The following is a 24,197-nucleotide window of genomic DNA, read 5'->3' on the forward strand; positions in this document are numbered from 1 at the left end:
AAATAACTAAGTTAATTAAGTAATTGAGAACGAAAGCCAGAAGACGCCGCCAGTAGCTGGTCTTGTGGATCTTCCCTTTCAGACACATTAAAACATACACACACTCAGATTCCTTGTGGGATCACATCGCAGTGTGCAGAACGGTTAGTTTAAAGTGTAAAACACAACGCCTGATCGGGGAAGGAAAATTCACCGCTAGGTTGCCTCACGTGTGTCTCCAGATAATCAACATCAGCAGACAATGGGTAGTGTTGTTGTGTTTCAGACATTTCACTTTGTAAGCAATGCATCTGCGTCCATGGCTTTTTGACTCAAGCCACTTGCAATCTTATAAATGCTTCTAATTGCTGTAATGATTACTTGATACTTAATTATAGACTTCAACTAAAAAACAGGAAATCCGAATCTATAGTTGCGATGTGTGTAATTTCCCCTGGGAGACGTGATCTTTTCTAAAACGCTGCCTCTGTGTAGGCAGTCACTGAGGTCCTCTGCCCAACCTGCAGCACCTTGGCCTCGTTTGCACTTGAGTGTCACAGGAATTCACTTCCAAACAATGAAGCCGCGTCTTTTGAAAGATTGCAACAGCAACGAGGATTAAATAATCGAGCTGCCTTTGTAAACATACAACAAAAAGAGCCAAACGCACTACCATTCTGCCTGCGTTACACCCACAGTGTAGTTTACAACCCCGAGAGCAGCAGAGTGCAGGGTGTTCGAAGCACATGGGGAAACAAATCTATATTTACAGATGTGTCAAGAGCCAGATAAAACAAGTTGTAAACTCTAATCAGACAGCTGTCTGCCCAGGACTCTGTAAGATGTTGGGGGGGTATTGAACTTGTTCTGATAATTATTCACAAAGAATCCATCTAAGTATACAAACCTGCCACTCTTATTGGCTTCAAGCCCAGAGGATGAACACTAAAATAAACTCCGTTGACATGTCCTTGCCAGATGCAGTGATACAGACAGCACTGCACTCAATAAACCGTTGCACAGATCTGAAGTCATCGCTGGCTGTGGTAAAGATTTTGAACTGCTCTGACAGACGTTTTCTCACGGTTCTCCCCATGAAAAGACCAGCAGGGCCACTGTGCTACCCTGGCTGTGTTCTGATGCCCATTTGGTGGAGCACGATGGGAAATCATCCAAAACTTAACCCACAGACATGTGTAATTGCTGACCTTGATATGCTCAATAAATTCCAGTCCAGCTGTGACTTACAAATTGATTGCAGTCTTGCTTCAAAGGGAGGCTGTTCAAGATATCGAGATGAGCCTTTTAAACGCTTGTGTGTGCAGGGGAGGTCAGCCAAGCCCTGGGATAACAAACTGCATGAATCCGTGTTGGCTGGTGTTTGTTTGCTGGTCACTTGGGCACATTTCCCAGCATGCTCCTTGCTCTTCCGACACCTCGGATAGTTGACGTGTCTTAAAATGTCTGTGGATCTCAATAGAAATGAAAGTATTCTACATGTAGGTGGTTACAAAAAGCACTGTGAAAAGGTAACGGTTATATTTCTGGAGCTTTGTTTAGTTACTAGATGTGTGCTTCCCTGCAAGGGAAAATAAACACACAAACGCAGGGTACCAGTCTAAAGTATACACACCCTGTCTTAGCTCGGTTCACTCAAAGCATCATTGCGGTCCAGTAAGCAGGTGGTGTGGATCCTTTTAGCTACAATGGTATGTCAGTCAATACGATTATCCAGTTTTGCCTTTATAATATGTATCTGCTATGCGCCACAAAGCATGAAGGCGTCTAGCACTGACACAAGTGCCTGAGCACATCAGTGTGCAAACAGCGGGACTGTGGGGCTCCTAGGTGGGAAAGCGATGTGGGGCTGGAAGCTCAAACACAAACCGTGTCAGTAGTTAATACCAATGCTAATTCAGATCCAGGAAGTATTCAAAAACTCCAGCTGCATGATCTGCCCGACCAATCAAAATAAATCATGCAAGTCTGTGCGCGTCAGACGCTGGGGTCAGTGGACAGTGTGAGACACCGTGAGACAGCACTGCTGAGAGACGGGGCTCAGAAACAGCCATTTCTCCCTCTCTGCATCACACAGCACAGAGCTGGGAGAGGCTCCTCCTCCTTGTGGCAAAGAAAGAAGGGAACAAAACGGACAAAAAACTAAAGCAAAGCGCACTGCCGCCACAGACAGCGCTCAGACATACGGAGACATTTCATCAGTACCGAGCATCACAGACGTCCGGATGGAAACGAGCTGCGCGGCGGGGCTCGGGTTAACGGATCCGCCGTCCGGGGAGCTGGACTGACCACCGGGCTGCTCCGGGGACCTGCAGAGACCCGGATGGCAGCGATGCCTGGCTTTGTGGGCTGAGGCCACAGCCGATCCGCGGATATAGCATGGAGTTCATCCCACGGCTTCTCTACTGACGAGGTTTTCCTTTTATGAGCAAAATATCAGGTTTTTATTAATTTGTTATCATCGCCAGGGCTTTAGATCTAATGCGACGCTTACTTGTATGTTGGGACAATAGACGTCTGTTTTCGACGGAGATAAATGATAGGAAAGAAGCGACCCTGTGTGGCGAGCCTCCGGATAAACAGACCCGCTGTCCGGCTGGAGCCCGTGGTTTGGGGAGCGGTTGATTTCATGATTAAATACAGCCAGTGGGTTTAAAATGGCACATCCGTGAGCATGCAGTGTAGATAGGAATCGTAAATGTATCTTTAAAAACAATGGGATGCATTGAGATCAGTGATATGCTGCTCTTCCCGTGAAAGGCTCGGTTTCCCTGGGTTAGTTTTGCGGGCTGCAGCGCTCAGGTCGGAGATCGTCGTGTAAGGACAGAGGTCGGGGTTTGTTAAAGTTTTTTTATATGATTGCGCCGGTTTCAGGTCCTCTGTTTTTTCCCTCTCAATAATTGCAGCAGATTATATAAAAAAGATGCTGTGGAGATTATAGACACTGTTTTGCAGAAATTATGAGGATCTGGAGCGCAAACCTTCTGCCCAATGTAAGGCTGCTGTGCGTTACATAAAATACCGCAGATAGCCTACCTTATTTCTAGACACCATCCACGTTTTCCCAGAGTTTAGCTTAGGCCGTATCTCTCGCTGTCGGATGACACCGCTATGCATGGACTGTCCTTTTCAAGGAGCTCATTGAAATGTAGCGACCACTTCGCCCTGGCGACCCTTTGAGTTTGTCATTGCGTTCACAGAGAGACGGGCTACCCGCACCCCTCTGCGAGAAACTGCGCCTGCCTGGATCATAGAGACGGAGCATCATGGCCAGACTGCGCAAGAAGGCTTGTGTGGCTCTGTTTCTATTCACGCTTTTCATTTTCGGCACCATGATGGGCTTGAGGACATTGAAACCCAGCGACGGCTTCTCCGATTTAGCCCCTGGTCTGGAGCTGATGCCCGTCGCTGGGGACAGAGTGGACAGGCGTGCGGTCAACCAGCTGGTCGTCTCCCCGGCCCCTCGACCCATCAGCAACACTAAAATCGTCTTCTCCAACTCTGGTCCCGACAACGGCATATTCTATGACGTGCATATATTTTATTATGTCTGGTACGGGAATCCCAAAATGGACGGAAAATATGTGCACTGGGACCACGTGTTGGTGCCACACTGGGACCCTAAAATTGCCGCCAGTTACCCCAAAGGGAGACACACGCCCCCGGAGGATATCGGCTCCAGCTTTTACCCGGAATTGGGGCCCTACAGCTCCAGGGACCCGAGTGTCCTGGAGTCGCACATGGAGCAGCTCGGAGCCGCAGCCGCAGGTACAGTATAAAGGTGCACTTATTTAAAAAAAAAGTGTTGGAACTGCAACATATGAAAGTATATACGAAATACGACATATATATATATATATATATATATATATATATATATATACTGGAAATAGCTTACCAGCAAACACGAAACGTTTGTATAACATTGCTGGAAAGTTGTTTTAAGGTTATTGTACAAATAACGTTGCACAAACGTCGTATTGTTAGCTGGGTTGATCACATGAACTGAGAGTATTGAGCTGTAAAATCAGGATCCATCCATTACCCAGAATGACACCTCTTAACAGACCGTATCGACTGCTGTTGGCAGAGTTTTCCGTCTCTTCGAGTCGATTAGAGATCGATAGGCTTTTCCATCGGACTCTTTAAAGCAGGAGCTGGGTTTCCTGAAGTTTTAAAAGAGGAGCACATGGGCTGTTAAAATGCAAGACGTCATGAAAAGAGAGGACTCTGAACATGCAATGCATTAACCACAGCCACAGTTATTGACCATTACGCACTTTAGGGGCCAATATTTATGTAGAATAAGTGCAGCATCTGAAATGACAACCGTGAAGTGTAACAATACTTTAAAATAAGGTGTTTATATTGTAATTGGCCAAATATTTCACTTGGTTATAATTGCCAATTAATTGAACTTAATGTACCTAATAATTGTATTCAATAGATTTTCATAGGTTTTACTAAAACCCCTTTTACTCCCGGTGACCATTCAGCACTCAGGCTGCTGGACAGCTCCCCGCAGATCACTGGAAACAAACACGTCACACAGCACCGCCGACTGTATACATTCATATAATAATGACAACACCACACTGCACACTGTAGCTTTTGAAACGTGTATCTTGTGAAAATATGACGAACCAAAGACACGTTTTTTAATTGGTTTCTGGAATACAATTAAATGATTTCCCCCCCCAATTTAATGTAATTAATGTAATTAATGTAGTTAATTAATGTGGATTTAGGTATTAATTTAATTTCTGATTGTGTTCTTTCAAACTGCTACACCCTAAAAACAACTGTGCTATAAGCAATGATCATATGTTGTTCTTTTAGTTTTACACAGGGCTGAGTGTAATTAGGGCTTTGTGTTCATTTTAACACAGGCATTGTGTTGAAAGATGTGGGAGAGACACTATCCTACACACCGGGGAATAAGCTACAATAAAGTGTCAGTATAACACATATCTTGTGCAGAATTGCAACACATTCATTGTAAGAGCGTGACATCTTCGTGCCCATGTTTCATATCATACTACCAAAGATAGTGAGATGGTATTTGTGAAATTGGATCTGGTCAGATTGTTGTAAATTTGGGACGGGATGCTCATTAAAATATTTACATCCCACACTTGTCAACAGAAAATAGTCAATGTCTGCTGTTGTTCAGTGCAGGGCAACCAAGGAGAACAGCCCAGTGTTGTATTACACTGAAATGTGCCTAGGCAGCTTTTTGGGTCACAACCCTGTGTATTACCCCCAGTGTCTGATGTCACTTAATTTCCAAGGACTGCTGTTGGGTGATCTTTACTCCTGCCTACACTCCTGTGTCTCGACAGATGGTAGATGAGAAGTGAAATGAAGAAAGCAAAGACGATGGGGGAAAAAAATCTAAAACAAACCCATCCTTTGGACAATCTCAAATGCCTCCTGAATGCTGATTATTCGGGAAGAATTGCAAAAAATAAAAAATGAAAATGGATTAGCCATTGTCGGTGTTCAGAACACAGGAAGGTTAATTTGATGTATTTATAATGCTTTGAACGTAGATGATTCTGTTCTAAAGGACACTAGGGGTCGAGAAGTCTCATTACATGCAAAACAAGAAAAAATATAATTAAATTAAGGTTATGCTTGTTAACATTGTTTCTTTGGCTTATGTGTAATTGGTTGGATTGCCTCTGTACGGGTCCTCTTGTGTGCTGGACCCAGACACACTGTGCTACAGGACTGACCAGGTGTCATGGCCCTCACTGTACTGACAGGCATTGATGTGGAGAGCAAATGCTGGGCCCAGACATCCACAGAGCAAACCCCACATTCTGCACAATCTGCCACTTCTAAATTGGATGTTTAAAAGCCCCCAAAGCAAAACCCCAAACACAACAGATCCTCAGTAATCGTTAACATGCTCCGAGGGGCCATACTCTCTCTCAGTCTGCGTGAGCGGTGTTCGAGAAGCTCTTCTAATAGAAATGGTGTTCCCTCGTGTGTCTGTTTAGGGGTGCTGGTTTTATCTTGGTATCCACCAGGCATGGCTGACGACAACGGAGAACCCACTGAAGACTTGGTGCCCGCTATAATGGACGCTGCCCACAGGCATAGTATCAAGGTAAATGGTAGGAAAAGGCTTCACGCTGTACTCCTTTGCTAGGCACAGGGAAGGGCCTGGCACTGTACTCCAGCCGGGTGAAATGGGAGGCGAGGGTGTGGGCCTGTCACAGCACCATCACTGGATGAACTGGTCCTGTTCAAACTGATCGCTATAGATCAATAGTGGACAGCTGTGGTGCTGGATCTGTGTGTCCACCTCCACGCCCAGTGACCGAACTGAAACATTAATTTGCTATGTCGAGCCAATTAAGCATCGTTTGCAGTTGTCAGCCAGGTGGGATTGGACAAGACCTAGAAAACCTTCATGCCCCTGCAGGACCAGAATTCCCACCCCCCTACTGCAACAGATCCAATATATCTGAGCTGTATGACACTCCAGCAAACACCTCATACTATGTGGGAGGCAAAGTACTTTTTTAAAAATAACCAGGGGTGGAGCGTTTTGAAAAGAAAAAACGCTACACCTACTTTATCGCAAAGACAAAGCAATGAATCTTTTAACACAGACAGAAATCACAATCTTTTCAGCTCCCTGGAATCAAGGGCTACTATTTTAGCTCTTTTTCCTGTAAATTATCTGACCAGAAAACCTTAATATGGTTAAATGTTCACCCCTCAACTTTGCAGAGGTATGTTTCATCATCCTAACCTCGGGGTGTACTAGTTGTACCATCGTACGCTATTATAGCTTTGTGTTCGTACATCGCTAGCACCGCTTCAGATTTCATGGTCGTGTCTTGCAGAGGTCTGGTGATGATTCAACTAGAGGAAAAATAAATATATGAGTGGGCTATTCTGTTGATAAAAGCTGAAAGCATGAAACTGTCAACTTTGAAAGCATTAATCTCTGTCTTTTGCTCGTATTTTGTGGCAAGGTTTCAATAAAACATAATTTCAGTGCAGAACAAGGACGCAGCATTCCAGGTGGCAACAAAACACCGGAGTTTGCAGGAGGAATACCTCGCAGCAGTGTAACGTACAAGGATGAGCGGCGCTGAGGTTTATTGAGGTTTATATTCCAGGCTCAAGGGCAAAATCATGAAATACTCCCACAAAGCTTTGTGCAACGTACGGGAAACCTTCTCTTTCAGATTAGAGCTCCCATCGTAGTCAACACATCATTCCGCCTAGAATAAGGGTAGAGAATTCATTTTCTTTCTCTTCAAAGGATTCATTTACATTGTGGGCTTCTTTGTTTTTCTTCTGCTCAGTCGCACAGACGTGGCGAGGAACGCTACCGTCTTTTGAGAGTTTTAAAGTGAGCAGTAAAGTGGGTTTCAAGGATCGGCAACAGACAGGCAAGGCAGTCTTGAGCAGTTACATAAAGGATGGAAACGTCCTGGCGACACGCAACACACAACACAGTCCTCTGATCTGGAGCTCCAGTGAAAAGAGTCAGGACAGAAAGGCCTCATTAAAGATGCTGTAAACCTAAACATTGGTATTTGATGGTTGAAATAGATTAGCATGAATAGCTATCATTCCTCCAAAGTATGACATTAAAGAGCATTTTCCAGGAAAAGAGCCCAAGGGAGGAGAACTTGAGCTGAAAGATGTTGTTCTGCAGTTCCTTCTGAATGCATGAACCTCAAGGAAATGCTTTTAAAAATTTGCATTCGCAACATAATAAACTAAGATAAATACATAAAATGGGGGTTAAGGAGAATGGAAAATGCCATGATAAAACCACTGCCCTCTCTCAGCAGGGGGTTTAAATAATATGAACTATATGGACAAATTGCTTGGAAACACCAGCAGAATCAAGTTCTTGTAGAAAAGAGATGTTTACATTAAAAGTCACGACGATATAGCACCATGTGGTATAGCGCCACCTGGATGCAGGAGAGTATTGACACTCAAACGGATCTCTTGGCTATGCATTCTCTAGATACAACAGTCTCACACGTCCTGAGGCAGTAATTTACACCTTAATATATAGATATATATTTTCTTCTTAAGCTATTCATGTATATAACTGTTAATAAATTAGTAATAACTTAATAAATTCCACAATTAAGCCTTGCTATGGTCCCCTTGCAGAGAACAATGTGATGATATATTACACTCATTTATCTTCCTTCCTGCTCCTCAGGAAACACATAGCAGATTATTATTTTTAAGTGTGTTGGGTGGGGGGTGGGGGGGCATGTTCATATTGTCTGATTAAAGGTTTATTACTTACAGAGTTTAGGGCAAAAAAAACCATCTGACTCTAATTGTCTATTTTTCACTTCCAAATGCAAACATGGCCTTGCTTAATTTAATAGCTTTTTACCTCCATCACATAAAGCAGTGTGAAATGAAAATGTAGTCTTTAATTTATACTTCACTTAGAAACCGTGATGTTAAGGGCAGGGATATCAGCGGGAAGATGCATCGCCTGCCTCTGCCTTCCTGTCTCGGCTGCACCCGCTTCATTTTTCTTTTTCATATATATATATTTTTTTCTTCAGACCTTTGTGTGAATCTCCTGTAAAGTAACCAGCTGGCAAACCATCACCCCTCTGTGTCCACTGCGCAGAGCTGGGGTAATAGTGCGCAGATGCTTGAACTGAGATCAGAGGTTTTATATATGAATAAATAGATTAATACAGTGCCTACAGAAAGTCTGCACCCCCTTTCAAAATTGTCCCCCATTGTAGCATTAAAATCATTTAGAAAAATGAACACATCGTACCCCACGACTTTCCAAGTGAAAAGAGGTTCTAGAAATTTGTAGAAAATCAATTAAAAATAAAAACTGAATGATTTTTGTTGGATAAGTGTCCATTCTCCCTTGTAATAGCAATCCTAAAATAGCCAAAATCACACAGCAAGTCAAGTGGCTCCACCTGTGTTAAACTGTAGAGATTCACAGGATTTCAGGATAAACTGCGCAGTTCCTTTAGGTTCCCTCTGCTGGGTCTTGTATTTCAAAGCAAAAACTCAACCAGGAGCACCAAGGAGCTGTCAGAGGAACTCCAGGACACAGAGCTTGCGATGGGTATAATAATACTAAAGGCCTTGACTATCCCTTGGAGCACACGAAGACAATTATTAAGAGGAAGGTGTGTGGCACCAGTGGCCAGTCAGAGCCCCAACCTAAATCCAGTCGTAAATGTGTGGCAGGACTTACTGTCCATCAACGCTGCCAGGAGCCCGACAGAGCTGGAACTGCTTTGTACAGATGAGTGGTCCAATATTGCCAAATCTAAGTGTGCCATGTTGGCAGAGACCGATTCCCAACAGACTCAAGGCTGGAATTGCTGCCAAAGGCACTTCAAACAAGTTTTAACTCGGAGGGGTGGAGACTTATCCAGTTATGATATTAGTTTTGTATTCTTAATACATAATTTTCACAATTAAAACTTAAAGAGTGTGGATGGTATGTAGAAAAGTAAACATTGAATGTAATATAATGTAAACATTGAAATGCATGAAATGCTGAGGCCCTGATACAACAAAACGTGAAAAAAGTTCAAGGGGGTGTCGACTTTCTAAAGGCACTGTTTCTGTATATACCTCATTACTGGAGTTAGTTTGCAGGCACTTGTAGGGAAAGAAACGATTAAAGTAACATATGCGGTAAAACAGAATTGACACAGGAGAGATTTTTATGCGCTCCAAATCCATAACCTAAGACAGAAGCCGCAGGTCTGTGGAATACAGCATGAAACCTCCCCTCGCGTCGCCAAAGACACTTGAGTAGCACTTCCTGTGTGTAGCTCTCATCCAGGTACACTGCTGCAGTTGAAAGCCTCGAGTGCTCTGGGTGTATTAGTATCATTACTGCCCACATCGGCCTCTGGTTTATGATTACAGCCCACACGTGTGCACCAGCAGCGGTGACCCACATGGCGTCATACGGGACGGGTGAACCGACACACAGCAGCGTGTCGCAGCGTGGGCCGAGTGCGTCGATCTCTGCTGCTTGCCATTTCATTGAGAGCCAGGGCTGATGTTGTCTTGGGTCTCTAGGCCTTTTCTTTCAAGAGACTGTGGGGCCAATTAGTCGTTCAAAACACAAATGCGCACACATCGCACAATCACTGTATTCCTAGTACGGTGAATGCAAATGGATGAAAAGCCACACTCTGTACCTCGTTTGCGCGTGTTGGAAGGCGCTTGTAGGAACCAGGTACCGTCAGAGTTAAAAAGTCAGTCTTGCGCAGCTCTCAGCCTGGGGGGAGCTTTCTAGTCTGCCTGCCTTTGTTGCTCACTACACACTGTGCAGGGGGGGAGTAGCTGCCCGACACTCATAGTAGAAATCCTTTACAAACTCTGGAAAAGGTTGGTGTATTTTTATGCTTTGAACTCCCTCCCCCTTGAAGGGATTTCATTTGAAGGAGTATTTCCCACTGTAAGATGAATTGCGTTGCTCCTGAAGGCTGACACAAGTGGGTCTGCCCTCACCTTCCCTCTGCTGTGAACCACAATAAACACACCACAGTAACGAGGGGTTTCCAGGAATGTCTAAGTAAAAGGCAAGAACTAATAAATTCAGACCGCTCGAAGGTGGGGGAAAAACTATACAGTGCTTTCATAACGAGAACACACATCATATTTAAATTGGCTTATTTCTTGAAATCTTTCATAAACCCTTCATCAGATGTCTGTGATCTGTGGTGATGCTTCAAAGCGCACAGTTAATACAGATGTTGTAAACAGTATAATACAGTATAATACCGGCTTACGGAGTTAAAAAAGCGTTTACTGCGGAGACGTGGAATCCTCATGTTTACATCTTCCTAAATCATTAACCCTCAAGACATCATTGTGTGACATTTACAAGACCCGGGCATTGTTAGGTGCATACCCACACACAGCAACATACATAAACCCCAGCACGTAGACCGCTGTGTTTCCAGACTTTAAATCCATAATTAAATGTTTGTTCCAACCCAGCTGACACTGATCCACTCACAATCAGCCGCCATGCGTTCAACTCAGTGAAAAACAGCAACTTCCAGATTGAAGGTATGTTTTTAATCACGTTTCCCAGATCCTGCGCACCAAACACGACGCTGCTGCGGTCACTGCTCGTACGGCAAGGCTGCCAGGCACTTTGTGCCATTTTCTGCCACTTACTGGCTGTCCTGGTATCAGTCTGTGCTTTCAGACAAGAGTAACTCCTTCACTTAAAACACAATTTTGTTTAGATTTATACAGATGACAAAATACAGAGGAGTATAGAGAAGGCTCCTCGATGCACCAGCTCTGCTATTACGGGTTTCATTCCTGACATCTAGGTTGAGGAGAAAGAGGTTTACCGCACCCAGCAGCAGCGCGAACAAAACTGAAGTCACCGTATGTACAAAACACACCGCACCGCTGGAGGGCTCTGTGGGAGAAGTGTGTCGAGCTTTTCTTACTGGTGTTCAAGCAGACGAGAGTGAAAGTAAAGTCAATCTAATGTGAAGCAGCGGGAAAATGAAAACTATTCTGGGTTAGTGTTTATGGGAAACAAACAGTCTGGTTTTAACACCGTCTTACTCCGATCTCGTAAATGTTTATTTTATACCTCTGTCACACATGGGTTGACTGATGCTGTAGCCGGATGTCACAGCTAGCAGGTTTTTCGGGGTTGTAAGAATTCAGTATCTGAAAAAAAAAAAATTGCAAACGAGGCCTCAAGCCTTTGGCACTGAATTTTTAAATGACAACTAAAAAAGCTGAACGTTTAAAGTTCAGCCGCCCTGCCGCATTATGCCACAGACGCTTTCCTCACGGGAATTAACGTGAACTAAATAAATGTTCAATGTCTGCATTTCAGTAAAAGTAAAAAAATCACCTTTTGTGACCCCCTGAAGAGAAGCAACATCTGGGACGTGCGATCATATGCTATCACATTCAAAACACACATCTCAATCAGCCCGTCTCATTTAGAGCATCCGTATTTTTATGGAGTTGTCTTTAAGTCGACTGGCATTCAACAACACGACTGCTTTACAGACTGAGCTGTGAAGTCAGGTGCTATGGAGGGGTTTAACACAATGCATCGCGCTGTGTACTGCGTGGGGCCAGAAGATATGAAGTGAACGAGTAGATGGTGCTGCTGCTACAGTCATTGAGCAACGGGCTGCCACACAATATGCCTGAATAGCAGGCATGAGAACCAAGGCCTGAATACAAGATGCCGGGGCTCCAGCTGCACAGTGGGGAGGGTCACACAACCCCGTGCTGGCAATAGCAGAGCCGTGTCCTTTACATTGGCTCCCACAGATGAGCCATCAGAAACACAACCAGCCGGACAACAACCAGGAGGGACAGAGACCCTGGAAACAGCCTCCAGTCAGGTGTGATGCTGATCTCAGAGCAGTCTGTTGTGCACACGTCTCCAGATCAGTCCTCTCACGCACATCTCGGGCAGGGAAGTTCGTGGGCCACTTCCCAGGCTTGTTCCGAAGTCTGACTTTCGAAAAACAATTGCATTCGAGTTCTTTTCAGACCAAGGCGTGGTCTATTTGAAGCCACCGGGGGGTTTGACCTCAGGGAAAGGTACATTCCTGTAACGGTGAAGACTTCTTACCAGTTCTGTTTGATTGGCTCTTATGCCGCTTTCAGACGAATACCGGGGTTTAGGAGATGAAAGATCTGGCGTGGAATCAGTGCGTCTGCCTCGTTTGTTTTCGAAAATAAATGCGGTCAAGCAAGAGAGAGATTCCTGTGGCCTTTCAATCCTCTTGAGCAGGAAGAATGCATTTTGTTTGCCATTAACGATGAGTGTTTTTCCCATGATAGAGTGAGTAAAGCAGAAATATGGAAGAGCTTGAGTAAGATTGAAAAACACAAAACAGAACCAACACAAATAGGATTCTTTTTCAAATTCGAACATCACAATTCGCTGAAGGACCCGTGCAGTTTCTAATGGCTTCTGAACAAATGTCATTCACACTCTCTGAACACACACACACACAGTTTTGAGTGACAAGCAGGGCAGCGACGTTCACACATTGAGGGCAACAGCTGTGTGCCGAGTTGTTTAGATCGCGGCTCGATAGCCAGGCCATGGCGAATGGGTCGGGGATGTTAACCGTGAAGCTGCGGGCGATTGTGTAGAGGTTCACGTTTGCATCCACACAGTTATAGCTGAAAGTATCAGCTCCCTGTGCTCTGACACAGTTATTCTGTAATTGGCTGCACCAATTTCTCCATTGTGTTCGCAGGACTGTGCTGAGCATTGATTTGGCCTGGGGGAAACGAACGATTGCAGCTGAATTCTGCCTGTGGGGGACGGGGCATGTGTGTAAACTTGTATCTGCCACTGCATTGATCACGCTCGAATTCTCATACTTCCTGGGCATTAGTGCTCATTAGACTGACTGCCCTACATTTGAAACCCATCCTGTGTTTGGGAGCTGCATGTTGCTGACACCTGCACCCCCTCGCCAGGCAAAGCCACTCGCTCTCTTGACTGCCCGATTCACAGCGTGGAGCGATTCACAGGGATACGTATTCCTTACTGTTTATTAATTGAACTCTAATATAATAATGCAAACAGCTACCAGATCCTAATACTCACCAGCACAGGGAGAGGTTGACACTGTTCTTTCATGGGCACCGTGTGGGTCATTAGGAGCCTACAGCGCTTTCCCAGCCTTTCCCTCAGGGAGACGCTATTTAAACATTTCCACCGAGTCCAGCGCACTTCACAGACCAGACCGACATGTTCTACATCTTAACTATAGCATATAGGTAACCACTGCTCTACATCAAAGACAAAACTAAACATTGAAGCTATCCATGCAAAGACCGTTCTAAATGAACACATTTTTCTGTGCATGAAAGCGAATACCGTGCCTGGCTCTCTTCCACAGCAACGTCCCACACTTCAAAGCTAATTAGTTTCAGTTAAAAGTCATGTGATCTGGTACCCCAAAATGCCACACAGATTGACGTGTTTTTTGTGTGTGCTTTTTCTCCCTGCCGAGAAGCCTCCACTACACCCAGTCGCTCTGCACACTTGCATATGTCTTTGCGGATCTTAGAAGTGAAATTAATGAAAGTCTACAGCTGGAGTAATTAATGTTTGGACTACAAGAATTAAAGGGCAGCCAGAACGCCAGCACCACATGATCTGCTTTTGCTACCCCGTCAGATTTATTTATTTATTTTCCCGTCAATTATGCTTAATTAGCAACAACTGCTATATAATTATTGGTTAACGAGCTCCAGCTCCTGGGATGTCATTATAATTTGATGACCTATAAATTAAGGCGAAGATTTCGCTTTGCACAGAGTAGCTGATGTCAACGTTAGCCTCACCTGTCTCTCCCACATGAAGAGGAGGGTTTCTAGCTTGAAGGTGTTTACAGTAGAATTGCTTTGGATTCCCAAACTTACTAATGGTGCATCAAGTAGAAATATCTAAGGTCTGCTGACAGTTAAGGCTGTATAAGAACGCTCTCAGGACTGGAAAACAAATCCCTTGTCTCGTGTCTTTGCAGGTATCTTTTCACATCCAGCCCTACAAAGGAAGGACTGACCGCACGGTTCACGACAACATCAAATACATCATCGACAAGTATGTGAATCGCACTGACATCTACTCTCTTTTTTATTTATTTATTGCCGTGGGGTAACTGCTGTAGGCGGGATGCTTGTTGCGGCTTTAATTACGATTTCAATCTTCTACTCGAGTAATAGAGACTCTCTTGATGGTGCATTTGCTCTCGAAAAAGAACAAGTGGTTAAAAATAAATGAGCGACACTTGATGTTTCATTAGCGGAGCAGCAGGTGAAGGGAGATCTGATGCCACCAGCGAGGGCTGCGGCTGCGAGTTATATAACCCACTCCGCATTACAGATGAGGTTTCAGGGACGCGGTGTCTTTTACACCTACACGCTTGGGGATTCAAATCTAAGATCATCTCGACAATGACTTTACAGAGGACACAAAAGCTTTCAAAGCCAGCAAAGCTATAGCAACTACAGGATCCTACTCGGACTGCGTATTTATTTTTTAATACACAATAACCACAGCTGACTATTGGATTTAGATTGTGCCAAAACCTTTATCGATGTGCTGAACCTCCATTTGTATTTGATGGGTATTGAGCTGTTAATTCAGCCAATGGGACGGATATATAGATCAAATCAAACAGTCACTGGATAAACAGACACACTGATGTCTATTCTTCTTCTGTATTCAACAGGTACGGAAAGCATGGCGCCTTCTACAGATTCAAGTCCAGCACCGGGAAGACCCTGCCCCTGTTTTACATCTACGACTCGTACCTGACTCCACCCGAGGCCTGGGCCGACCTCCTGACGTCGTCCGGCTCGCACAGCCTGCGCAACACCCCCTATGACGGCCTATTCATCGCCCTGATCGTGGAGGAGCGCCACAAGCACGACATCCTGTCGGGGGGCTTCGACGGCATGTACACTTACTTCGCGTCCAACGGCTTCTCCTTCGGCTCGTCCCACCAGAACTGGAAAGCCATCAAGACCTTCTGCGACGTCAACAACCTGATGTTCGTCCCCAGCGTGGGCCCGGGCTACATCGACACCAGCATCCGGCCGTGGAACAACCACAACACGAGGAACCGGGTCAACGGGAAGTACTACGAGACCTCGCTGCAGGCTGCGCTCATGGTCCGCCCCGAGATCGTCACCATCACCTCCTTCAACGAGTGGCACGAAGGCACGCAGATCGAGCGTGCGCTGCCCAAGAAGACAGTCACGCGCATGTACCTGGACTACCTGCCGCACAAGCCCGACCTGTACCTGGAGCTGACGCGCAAGTGGGCCGAACAGTTCAACAAAGAGAAGGAGCAGTGGCTCATGTGAGTCCGCCCGTCCGCCATGTTGTTTTAAGCAAGGGTCCCTTTAGTTGGCCTTTCACTCAAGGTTGTACAACTCTAGTCAGCTTTAATCCTTTGGAAGGCTTTTCCCTTCTTTCCTCACTGAAACTGCCCAGAGACGGCACGAGACGAGTTTCTGATTCCACAGCTGGAAGACAGACACAGGACCTTATGTTCCAAAGGTGTGGAGGCTGTGATGTGTCCAGATGTTTACGTTCACCTCCATCCGTTCCCGATGACCCTCGTTTCCATTTCCTCAGCTCACCACTGCGGTCTGTCAGATCTCATGCTAGGATACCCGACAGCTGACCTTCCCTGCCTGCGATGCAAACTGACCTTGAGAGAAGCCGCCGTCCCCAGACATCGCTTCCGTTCACCTTCGCCACTTCTGAACCCAGGCCGAACAGACGTACGGTTTTCCTCTGTGATAAGAGTTTTGTACTTCCTCATGGTATCCAGAGTTTTCAACAGATTCCAACAGTACATTTGCAGAACTGAGACTAAATTGCGCAGCTTTCACAATTAGCAAGAGGAACAAAATCAGTGGCTCAACGCTTCAGTGGGACAAGAAAAACCGTCTGCAACACATTGAGAACTGACATTTTCTCCTTTCTGCTGTGTGTAATGAATGGGAAATGCAGAAACCATAACCTTTACTTCATAGCCTCATTCTTTACCCTCTGTAACCGATAGTTTCTCAGGATGTTGCCGAGCCTGAATTGATGAAAACCTCACCCGTCTCTCCACAGACGTGCTCCGCTGTAAGAGATGCTCTTGAAATGCAGATTCTGAATTTGCTTTTTTTGTTGTCCTTTCCTGTGTTTGTTTCCGGTTATTAGAAGGGGATGTTTTGCCCAGTCAGTCATAGATGGGTCATAGATGGGAGGGGAAGATATGGATTTTGATACATTTAATTACTACTCCAAAATACCTGCAGCTTTTTGGGGCTTGTTCACCTTTAGATCCCTCAAACCCTGGTTTTTTTGTAAAATGATGTACGATGTGTGTGACCTATTTACAATCGCTTTGTGAGGCGACGCTGTTTAACGCCAAGGTGAAATCACTGAACATTTTAAGAATAAAAGAATGTGCTCTGATCCGTGTCTCTGAACGCGCCGGCAGTGGCCTCGAGTGGAAATGTAATCGACTGAGACGCGCATCACTGCCGGTTCCACTGACTGGAAACACGAGGAACACAACACGGGAGAGTAATGGGTTTTAAAGTGCCGTCCGCTGTGGATTCGGAGCTGAAATGTGTGTATATAGTACTGTACTAAAGTTTTAGGCAGGTGTGAAAAAAATGCTGTAAAGTAAGAATGCTTTCAAAATAGACATGTGAATAGATTATATTTATCAATTAACTAAATGCAAAGTGAGTGAACAGAAGAAAAATCTACATCAAATCTATATTTGGTGTGACCACCCTTTGCCTTCAAAACAGCATCAATTTTTCTAGGTTCACTTGCACACAGTCAGGGATTTTGTAGGCATATAGTCAGATGTCTGATTAAACAACTATACCACACAGGTGCTAATGATCATCAATTCAATACGTAGGTTGAAACACAATCATTGACTGAAACGGAAACAGCTGTGTAGGAGGAATAAAACTGGGTGAGGAGCAGCCAAACTCAGCGAACAGGGTGAGGCTGCTGAAGTTTACTGTCAAAAGTCAAACACCAGACCAGATCTGACTGTAGGCGCTGCATTGCGTCTTACACAAATAACACGGTTCAAAGTAAACCTATTTCTAATGTGGTGAACAACAGTCTGGCACAGATGATGTCTCGAGCTATAATGAACTCGTGCGTGATGATAGTCATGGTATCTCACGAGATCACACAGGCTTCACGCAATGCCTTCACGCAATGCCTTCATACAGCAGCTGAATAAGCAACTTCAGACACATCCATCTAATGAATCCGTAAGAATATGCGGTGGTGGTTTAGCTCAGAAATACAATTGTGGTTGTGCAGGTAGACGAGATATAAGGCAGCGTGCGGTTAGCGATTTCGAACGATAGTACATTAAAAAAAAAAAAAAAAAAGGAACTGAAAACATGACAAGTTATTTATCAGATTTCACCATCAGAGTACATCACTCATCGAATCCACGCCGTGCCTGCGTGTCATTAACGCACAACACCGGCTCTGGTCTGCGCTGAGGACTGCGCTTTTAAAATGATCACACTGAATGTCATTATACAGATAAAGAACAGCAGAGGATCTTAAGGCACAACGTCTCCGTCTGGGAAAGACGGCGGGCCACACCAGATGGGACGGTGATCTACAAGAATATTAATGAGGATGAGACAACAAACACAACTTGAATAATAATCCACCTGATCATTTATTGTGTTTTTCCAGACGGGAATAAATAAATGGAGATGAACCAAAATGGTATATAAAACCCATTATTAAAAGTCAACAGATAGTAATGAATTTGCTCTGCAAAGGACATCCTCTATCCAGCAGCTACATGCATCCCAAAAGTGAGAGAAAGGCGAGAGGTCGGCCAGGTTGACAGGAATGGGGAGAAACATGGTCAGTTATGCTAAAAGAAACAGGAATCTTGAGAAGCACACCTTATAGGTACATCCTGTACAATCGAGCATCACATCAGTACATTAATAATTGCTGCATGTCCATTTACACCCCCGGGGGCCAGCTGGAGGTGAGGATTCGGGTTGTCGTGCTTCAGAGGCGGTAAAATTAACTCCGTCCTGATAGCCGAGGTGTCCTGCTTCTGTACTGCCTGTTACACTGCCATTGAGGCAAAACATACATACATGCCATGCACAGTTAAATTACATATATACACCATAAAGCCAACCAAGTCACCCCCCCCCCACCCCAGGGATATACAATATCCACGAGCCGATAGAGGAGCCAAAACACAAGCAATTTTAACAAAGAAAACTCCCTCATGAATCACGGATATCCACAGGCGGAATTATCCTCCCTGGTCCAGCAGGTTCAACACAGAAACACAAGATCGGTTTAATCCAGAGACGCAGCAAACAAACAAACGTTCCCCCTGAACCTCACCCCCTCGTCGTCTTCATTGGGGAACAGGGGGATTTTGGAAAGCACATTTTATCTGAAACAAGGTAAAATACTTCCTTCCACCAGATCGCTTGGCCAGTATTCGGTGCACAAGGTTTTGGTAAGTCCTGGGGGTTCAGTTTTGATGGCTGTTGTAACTCCACAGAAAGGGACGAATGTCTCCTCCCAGAAATCCAGCTTTCCAGACGTTCCTTCAGGCTCTGAGCACAGAGTCTCGTTTCCCTCGTTCCCCTCTGGTATTCGGGCCACAGAACGGCTCCGTCCAGAGCCCGCTGCGGTGCAGAGTAAGCCGAGCAGAAGCGAGAATCACTGACCCGCCGTCTCGAGCGAGAGCCTGTATTTCTTCTCGAGAATTTCAACTGTAGCCGTGAGGGCGCTGTGGGGAGAACAGGCAGAGAATGAGAGATGGTGTGTAATTGTTTGTTAAGATGGTATAAAACCAAAGGGCTGTTGCTGTTGAACTATCCTACTGAGGCACAATTAACAGGAAATCTTATCAAATAAACACTGACTTGTGTTTGTGCTGCTGGAATCTACAGCCGCTGAGCAGCATTTCGCACAACTTTAAAGTCCTGCTCCTGAGGTTTAATTGAGAAAAACGTCGGCAGACTTGAGGGAAGAGTAGAGACTGAACAAGGTTCTTCTTTTGAGTGGCGAGTGTGAGGCTATGCAGGGGAACTGAAGGGCAGTGTGTGGGCACAAGGAAGCATGTATGAAAGGAAGTTATCTTTTTATTTGTATTTTTCTCCAACAACAGAGTGATGGGAAGAAAGAACTTCGTAGAGAAAAGGAAACCGCTTTATCCTCAGTAATTGGTTTTTCTTTACAACCGATTTAACGTGGCAAAGTGTTGCGTGTGGGTCTTGGATAAATCTCATTACTGTTGCGGTTTCATTGCAATATTCTGTGACACAAGAGGGGCAAAACAGCTGCACAAATATAAGTGTGAATACATAAACTGCGGTGGGAGGGGAATGAACACACTGAACACTCATCAGTGGGATTGTGATGGAAAAAAAAAAAAAAAAAAAAAAGTCAATAAAACTGCTCACAAACAAGTGATACTCTGCCCACTCAGACATGATAAACACGCTTTAGCTACAGTGAGTCACACGAGCCGGTTCCTCCAGTTTCTGAGACCAGATTTGTTCTGAACCAGAAGATCCTGCAGGCTCAGCACACATACACTCAAACCACACACACGGGCGCACAACGGGTCGCTCAGCACCAAGAGCACCGACCAAACGTCCCCGGACCGCCACCTACCAGCCTGGCCTGATGACGCCGTATCTGCCGGGGGAAGACAAGTCGATCACGGTGGAGCCCAGGCGGCACTCCGGACTCATGACCTCACCGACGGGGCCGCCGTCCACAACGAGGCCCAGCGACGGCCACAGGTCCCGAAACTCCTTCGAGGAGGAGAAGAGGGGAACAGCGTTGACACGGATCGACAGACTGTTTTACACAGAGGCAGCAGTCGAGCATCTCAGGACGTCAGATTAAAAGCATGTTATTGAGATCTTCTGTCAGTGAAGGCAGTTTACCTTGACTGTATAGATGGTCTGATCATGCACTGCAGTTTTCATGTCTTAAAGAGGTGGTGGCAAACTGCTCGTGTGCGATTGTGTGATCCATGTCAGATTACCAGAGAAAACCACTCTTTCACATTAAAATAATAGTCAATAGCTCTGTACGTCAGTTGCGGAGAACGCCTCAGTCGTCAGTCTGCTCCAGCCGACAAACAGACACAGCTCCTGCAGTGAGTTCAGGTGTCCGACTACTCTGTGCCCTCAGACATTGACCACTGCAGTGGGACAGAGACCAGCTAGTTGCATTACATAGACTAAGTTTTTGTCTTCGTATGGTAATAAGTCCTACTAACGATAGACACTCAGTTAAGACCGTTGCATAAAACAGTCTTTCCTCAGACTGGTCTTACTTAGTCAATCACACACTGCATTCTGGGAATTTTAAGACGCCAAGAAAAAAAAAAGAAAACAACAACATGGCGGACGTTTCTCTAAAACAGCGATGATCACAGCTAACTGAGAATCTATGTTAGTTATTGAAATGTAGAGAAATGTATAAATTGGACGCCATTCTCTGAAACTTTTACCAACGCATTCAAACAAGGTGTGGGATCAAATGAAGAAAAAAAGTTAACATCGTCAAACAGCTGTGCGCGCTGTGCAGTCTGCAAAAGACTTGAGAAACTATTAAATAATATGCTAATTGAAGAGGAAACATCTGCGTACTAAACGCAAAGGAGCGCAGAGTTTATTATGTATTCCTTTGCCAGACACCCTTGTCCAGGACAGCAAATAGCAAACAAAATCACTAAATGCAGCACAAAACTACTAATCAGACATCATACAAATTCAAGTTTTGAAATGACAGAAGTGCAGGTAAAATACAGAGTTGGTTATTGCAGTGTGTGGGACAGCAGGGGGTGAGGCAGCGGGAGGCTCTGCACGCCCGTCAGCAGCAGTGACTGTCGCTGTCGACTCGGCAGTGCTTTCAATGGAAAGACAGACAGATCCAAGTCAGCCTGGGGGGGAGGAGGCTGACTTTTCAGGCTCAGTCTTAATTTTTATGCAACCGACTAACTTGCATAGACTAGTCTAACTGTCAAATTAAGACCAGTGCAATGGTTTAGACCAGTCTAATATAGTTTTACGCAACCGGCCCCAGATTCTCTCTCTTTCTGTGTGCGTTTTCTTTCCGACTAGAACAGACAACACAGGCAGAGCGTTTGTGCAACTGGACTGCAGCGTCAATCATTTGTTTCTGTAGAGACGTACAGCTCAAGGCAGAGGGGATCCGAGTCAGCCACTGACACAGATGTGACACCAGGCTGTTCGGGGCGCATCCTATCATTACACCCACAGGACTGTGTCACACAGGATATATGACACACAGAAAGCGTTATGTGGACTCACACCATTCCAAGATCACAGTAAACACAGAGCATTGTTCTAGCGCTCTCTATCCGACCTCGAAGGATGCGCTGACAGGCATCCAGATGCTGAGCGGCCTTAACGGCTCCGATTACAAACGGGAGAGACGCACATCAGGACTCACCTCGACGGCGATGGTGCTGGCCCGGGAGCTGACGTTGGCGCTGGTGAGCGCCAGGGGACCCCCACACTGCTGGGCCAGTTTCCTCATAAAGGCGTGACCCGGGATCCGCACTCCCACCAACTGCAGACACAGAGGCAGGGCTTCAGACAATCACAGCCTGTACGGGTTCAATACGGACTCCTCTAACTGCACCGGAGGAAGAGAAAGGGTGCAAGTGCAAAGCAGCCCCTCATAGAAAGCCGAGGCTGCCCTGAAGAGCCTCCAGTCAGGGTCTAAATGACTCCGCAAGACAGAGGGGGAGAACTGACGACAAGCAATTTACACACCATTTCCTCTGAAACATAAAACACATGCAGAGTGATTATCATGGAGAGCCCGAGGCTGGACGAGCCGGACTGACAGAGGACCGAGCTGCTGGGCAGGAGAGGCTCACCGGGGTGAAGGGGTTGAGGTCGGGGTTGAGCTCGGCCGATCTCTCCATCACCAGCGTCACCGGGCCCGGCAGGAGCTCCCGCAGCAACGGGTCCGGAACGGTCACCTTACAGAACCTGCGACCCACAGAGCACGTCAGTCAAACACACACATCATCATCATCATCATCATCATCATCATGTGAGCACAGCGGGACGACTGATGAGAAAGTGTCCCAACAGACACTGACAACACTGAATATAAACAGCTGCCTACTGAACGAGACTGTTCACAATTTAAGTCGCACATATAGACCTTTAAAAAACGACACACCCCTAAACAGAGCTTTCCATTGCTAGTAAACACGATTAGTACTGTGGAGACGTACTTGTAGATCTCTTCCACCTCCCCCACACATATAGCCAGCGGTTTCTGCCCGTTCCTGCCCTTGATGCTGTAAACTCTCTCGATGGCTTTTGGATTTTGCGCCAGACAAGCCAGTCCATAAACAGTGTCTGTGGGCACGGCGACCACACGGCCCTCCTGCAGCGCAGTGACGGTGCAGTCCAGGATCTCTCTCCAGCCTGAAACACGGATCACAGATCACACACACGCTCACACACAGACAGACAGGCAGACAGAGACACACACACACAGACACACACACACACACACACAGACACACACACAGACAGACACACACACAGACAGACACACACACACACACACAGACAGACACACACACACACAGACAGACAGACACACACACACACACACAGACAGACACACACACACACAGACAGACACACACACACACAGACAGACACACACACACACACAGACAGACACACAGACACACACACACACACAGACACACAGACACACGCTTTATGATACGGGCTCTAGATTCACATCAGGATACCATGCAGAAAGTATAGCATAGGATACAAACTACAAGTACCAGAATGCTTTGCGACATAAAGATTGCGTAATATTCGTGTTGGCATTTTTGTGTGGCATTACATGTTTCTGTACCTAACACACACAGCCAGAATCTAAATGAATACTGTGCGTGTTAAGTGCATTATAGGAAATTAATCGCCAGCGGGTGTGCGAGGCGTGTTTCAATGAACCGTGGCGGGCTGTTACCGTGCAGTGTGTCCCCGGCGCAGGGCCCGTTCCGCGCCGGCGGCCCAAGTCGCAGCACCCGGGTCCGCAGCTCTTTGCACATGGCGGCCGGGTTCACTATCGGCCTGGAGGCGAAGTTGCGGCGGCGGGCCGGCGGGAGGACAGTGCGGGAGTGTCGGACGGCAGGCAGCATGGGCAGCGCCGGCGCAAAGCCTGGCTCCTCCGGAAGGACTACGTAATTCCCCAACCGCTTCCGGGTTACTGCTACAACCACGTCACTCAAACCCTTTTATTTTTTTATTTGTATTCTTGCAGGAAATCTGGTGTGGGTAAATATTTGTAAATGGGAATAACTAATCATATCATTACCAATAAAGTTTTTGTTGCAAGACAAATGACAGGGTTACAAATGACAGCTCTATGACTGGACTGATGGTATGTTTTATATTTGGACTTCATATATCGAGGTCTTTGGACTGTATTGCATTTCAGCATTTCATTGAAATTGGAAAGTCCTACACGTGTTGTTCACACCTGCACCCGTCTGCATGTGCATAGCTGTCCTTAATTAATGATTGATGAGGTCATGCACCTGTTAAAAGAGGGCGGAGGG

The 24,197-nt window shown here is 45.8% G+C and overlaps 2 protein-coding genes across 2 annotated transcripts; one reads left to right on the forward strand and one right to left on the reverse strand.

The window, feature by feature from the left end:
* Window positions 1-2,011: 2,011 nt before the first annotated feature.
* maneal (mannosidase endo-alpha like) lies at window positions 2,012-16,701 on the forward strand. The gene is made up of 4 exons (XM_066717746.1): window positions 2,012-3,765; window positions 6,003-6,112; window positions 14,541-14,617; window positions 15,249-16,701. Exons 1-4 carry the CDS (start codon window positions 3,264-3,266, stop codon window positions 15,883-15,885), a joined length of 1,326 nt encoding a protein of 441 aa, XP_066573843.1. The 5' UTR covers window positions 2,012-3,263; the 3' UTR covers window positions 15,886-16,701.
* Window positions 16,702-18,224: 1,523 nt separating this feature from the next.
* Window positions 18,225-23,839, reverse strand: yrdc (yrdC N(6)-threonylcarbamoyltransferase domain containing). The gene is made up of 6 exons (XM_066717747.1): window positions 23,606-23,839; window positions 22,845-23,040; window positions 22,479-22,593; window positions 22,046-22,165; window positions 20,231-20,373; window positions 18,225-19,340 (listed from the first exon to the last, which is right to left on the reverse strand). Exons 1-6 carry the CDS (start codon window positions 23,775-23,777, stop codon window positions 19,271-19,273), a joined length of 816 nt encoding a protein of 271 aa, XP_066573844.1. The 5' UTR covers window positions 23,778-23,839; the 3' UTR covers window positions 18,225-19,270.
* Window positions 23,840-24,197: the final 358 nt, after the last annotated feature.

The sequence above is a fragment of the Amia ocellicauda genome, chromosome 11 (assembly GCF_036373705.1).
Source record: "Amia ocellicauda isolate fAmiCal2 chromosome 11, fAmiCal2.hap1, whole genome shotgun sequence".
NCBI lineage: Eukaryota > Metazoa > Chordata > Actinopteri > Amiiformes > Amiidae > Amia > Amia ocellicauda.

Coding starts and splice junctions, on each gene's coding strand:
- maneal (XM_066717746.1), top strand. CDS start 3,264: ATGGCCAGACTGCGCAAGAAGGCTTGTGTGGCTCTGTTTCTATTCACG. Junction 3,766..6,002: donor GCTCGGAGCCGCAGCCGCAG/GTACAGTATAAA, acceptor GTGTCTGTTTAG/GGGTGCTGGTTTTATCTTGG. Junction 6,113..14,540: donor CCCACAGGCATAGTATCAAG/GTAAATGGTAGG, acceptor GTGTCTTTGCAG/GTATCTTTTCACATCCAGCC.
- yrdc (XM_066717747.1), bottom strand. CDS start 23,777: ATGCTGCCTGCCGTCCGACACTCCCGCACTGTCCTCCCGCCGGCCCGC. Junction 22,594..22,844: donor GAGGTGGAAGAGATCTACAA/GTACGTCTCCAC, acceptor TGTGGGTCGCAG/GTTCTGTAAGGTGACCGTTC. Junction 22,166..22,478: donor ACCTCAACCCCTTCACCCCG/GTGAGCCTCTCC, acceptor CTGTGTCTGCAG/TTGGTGGGAGTGCGGATCCC.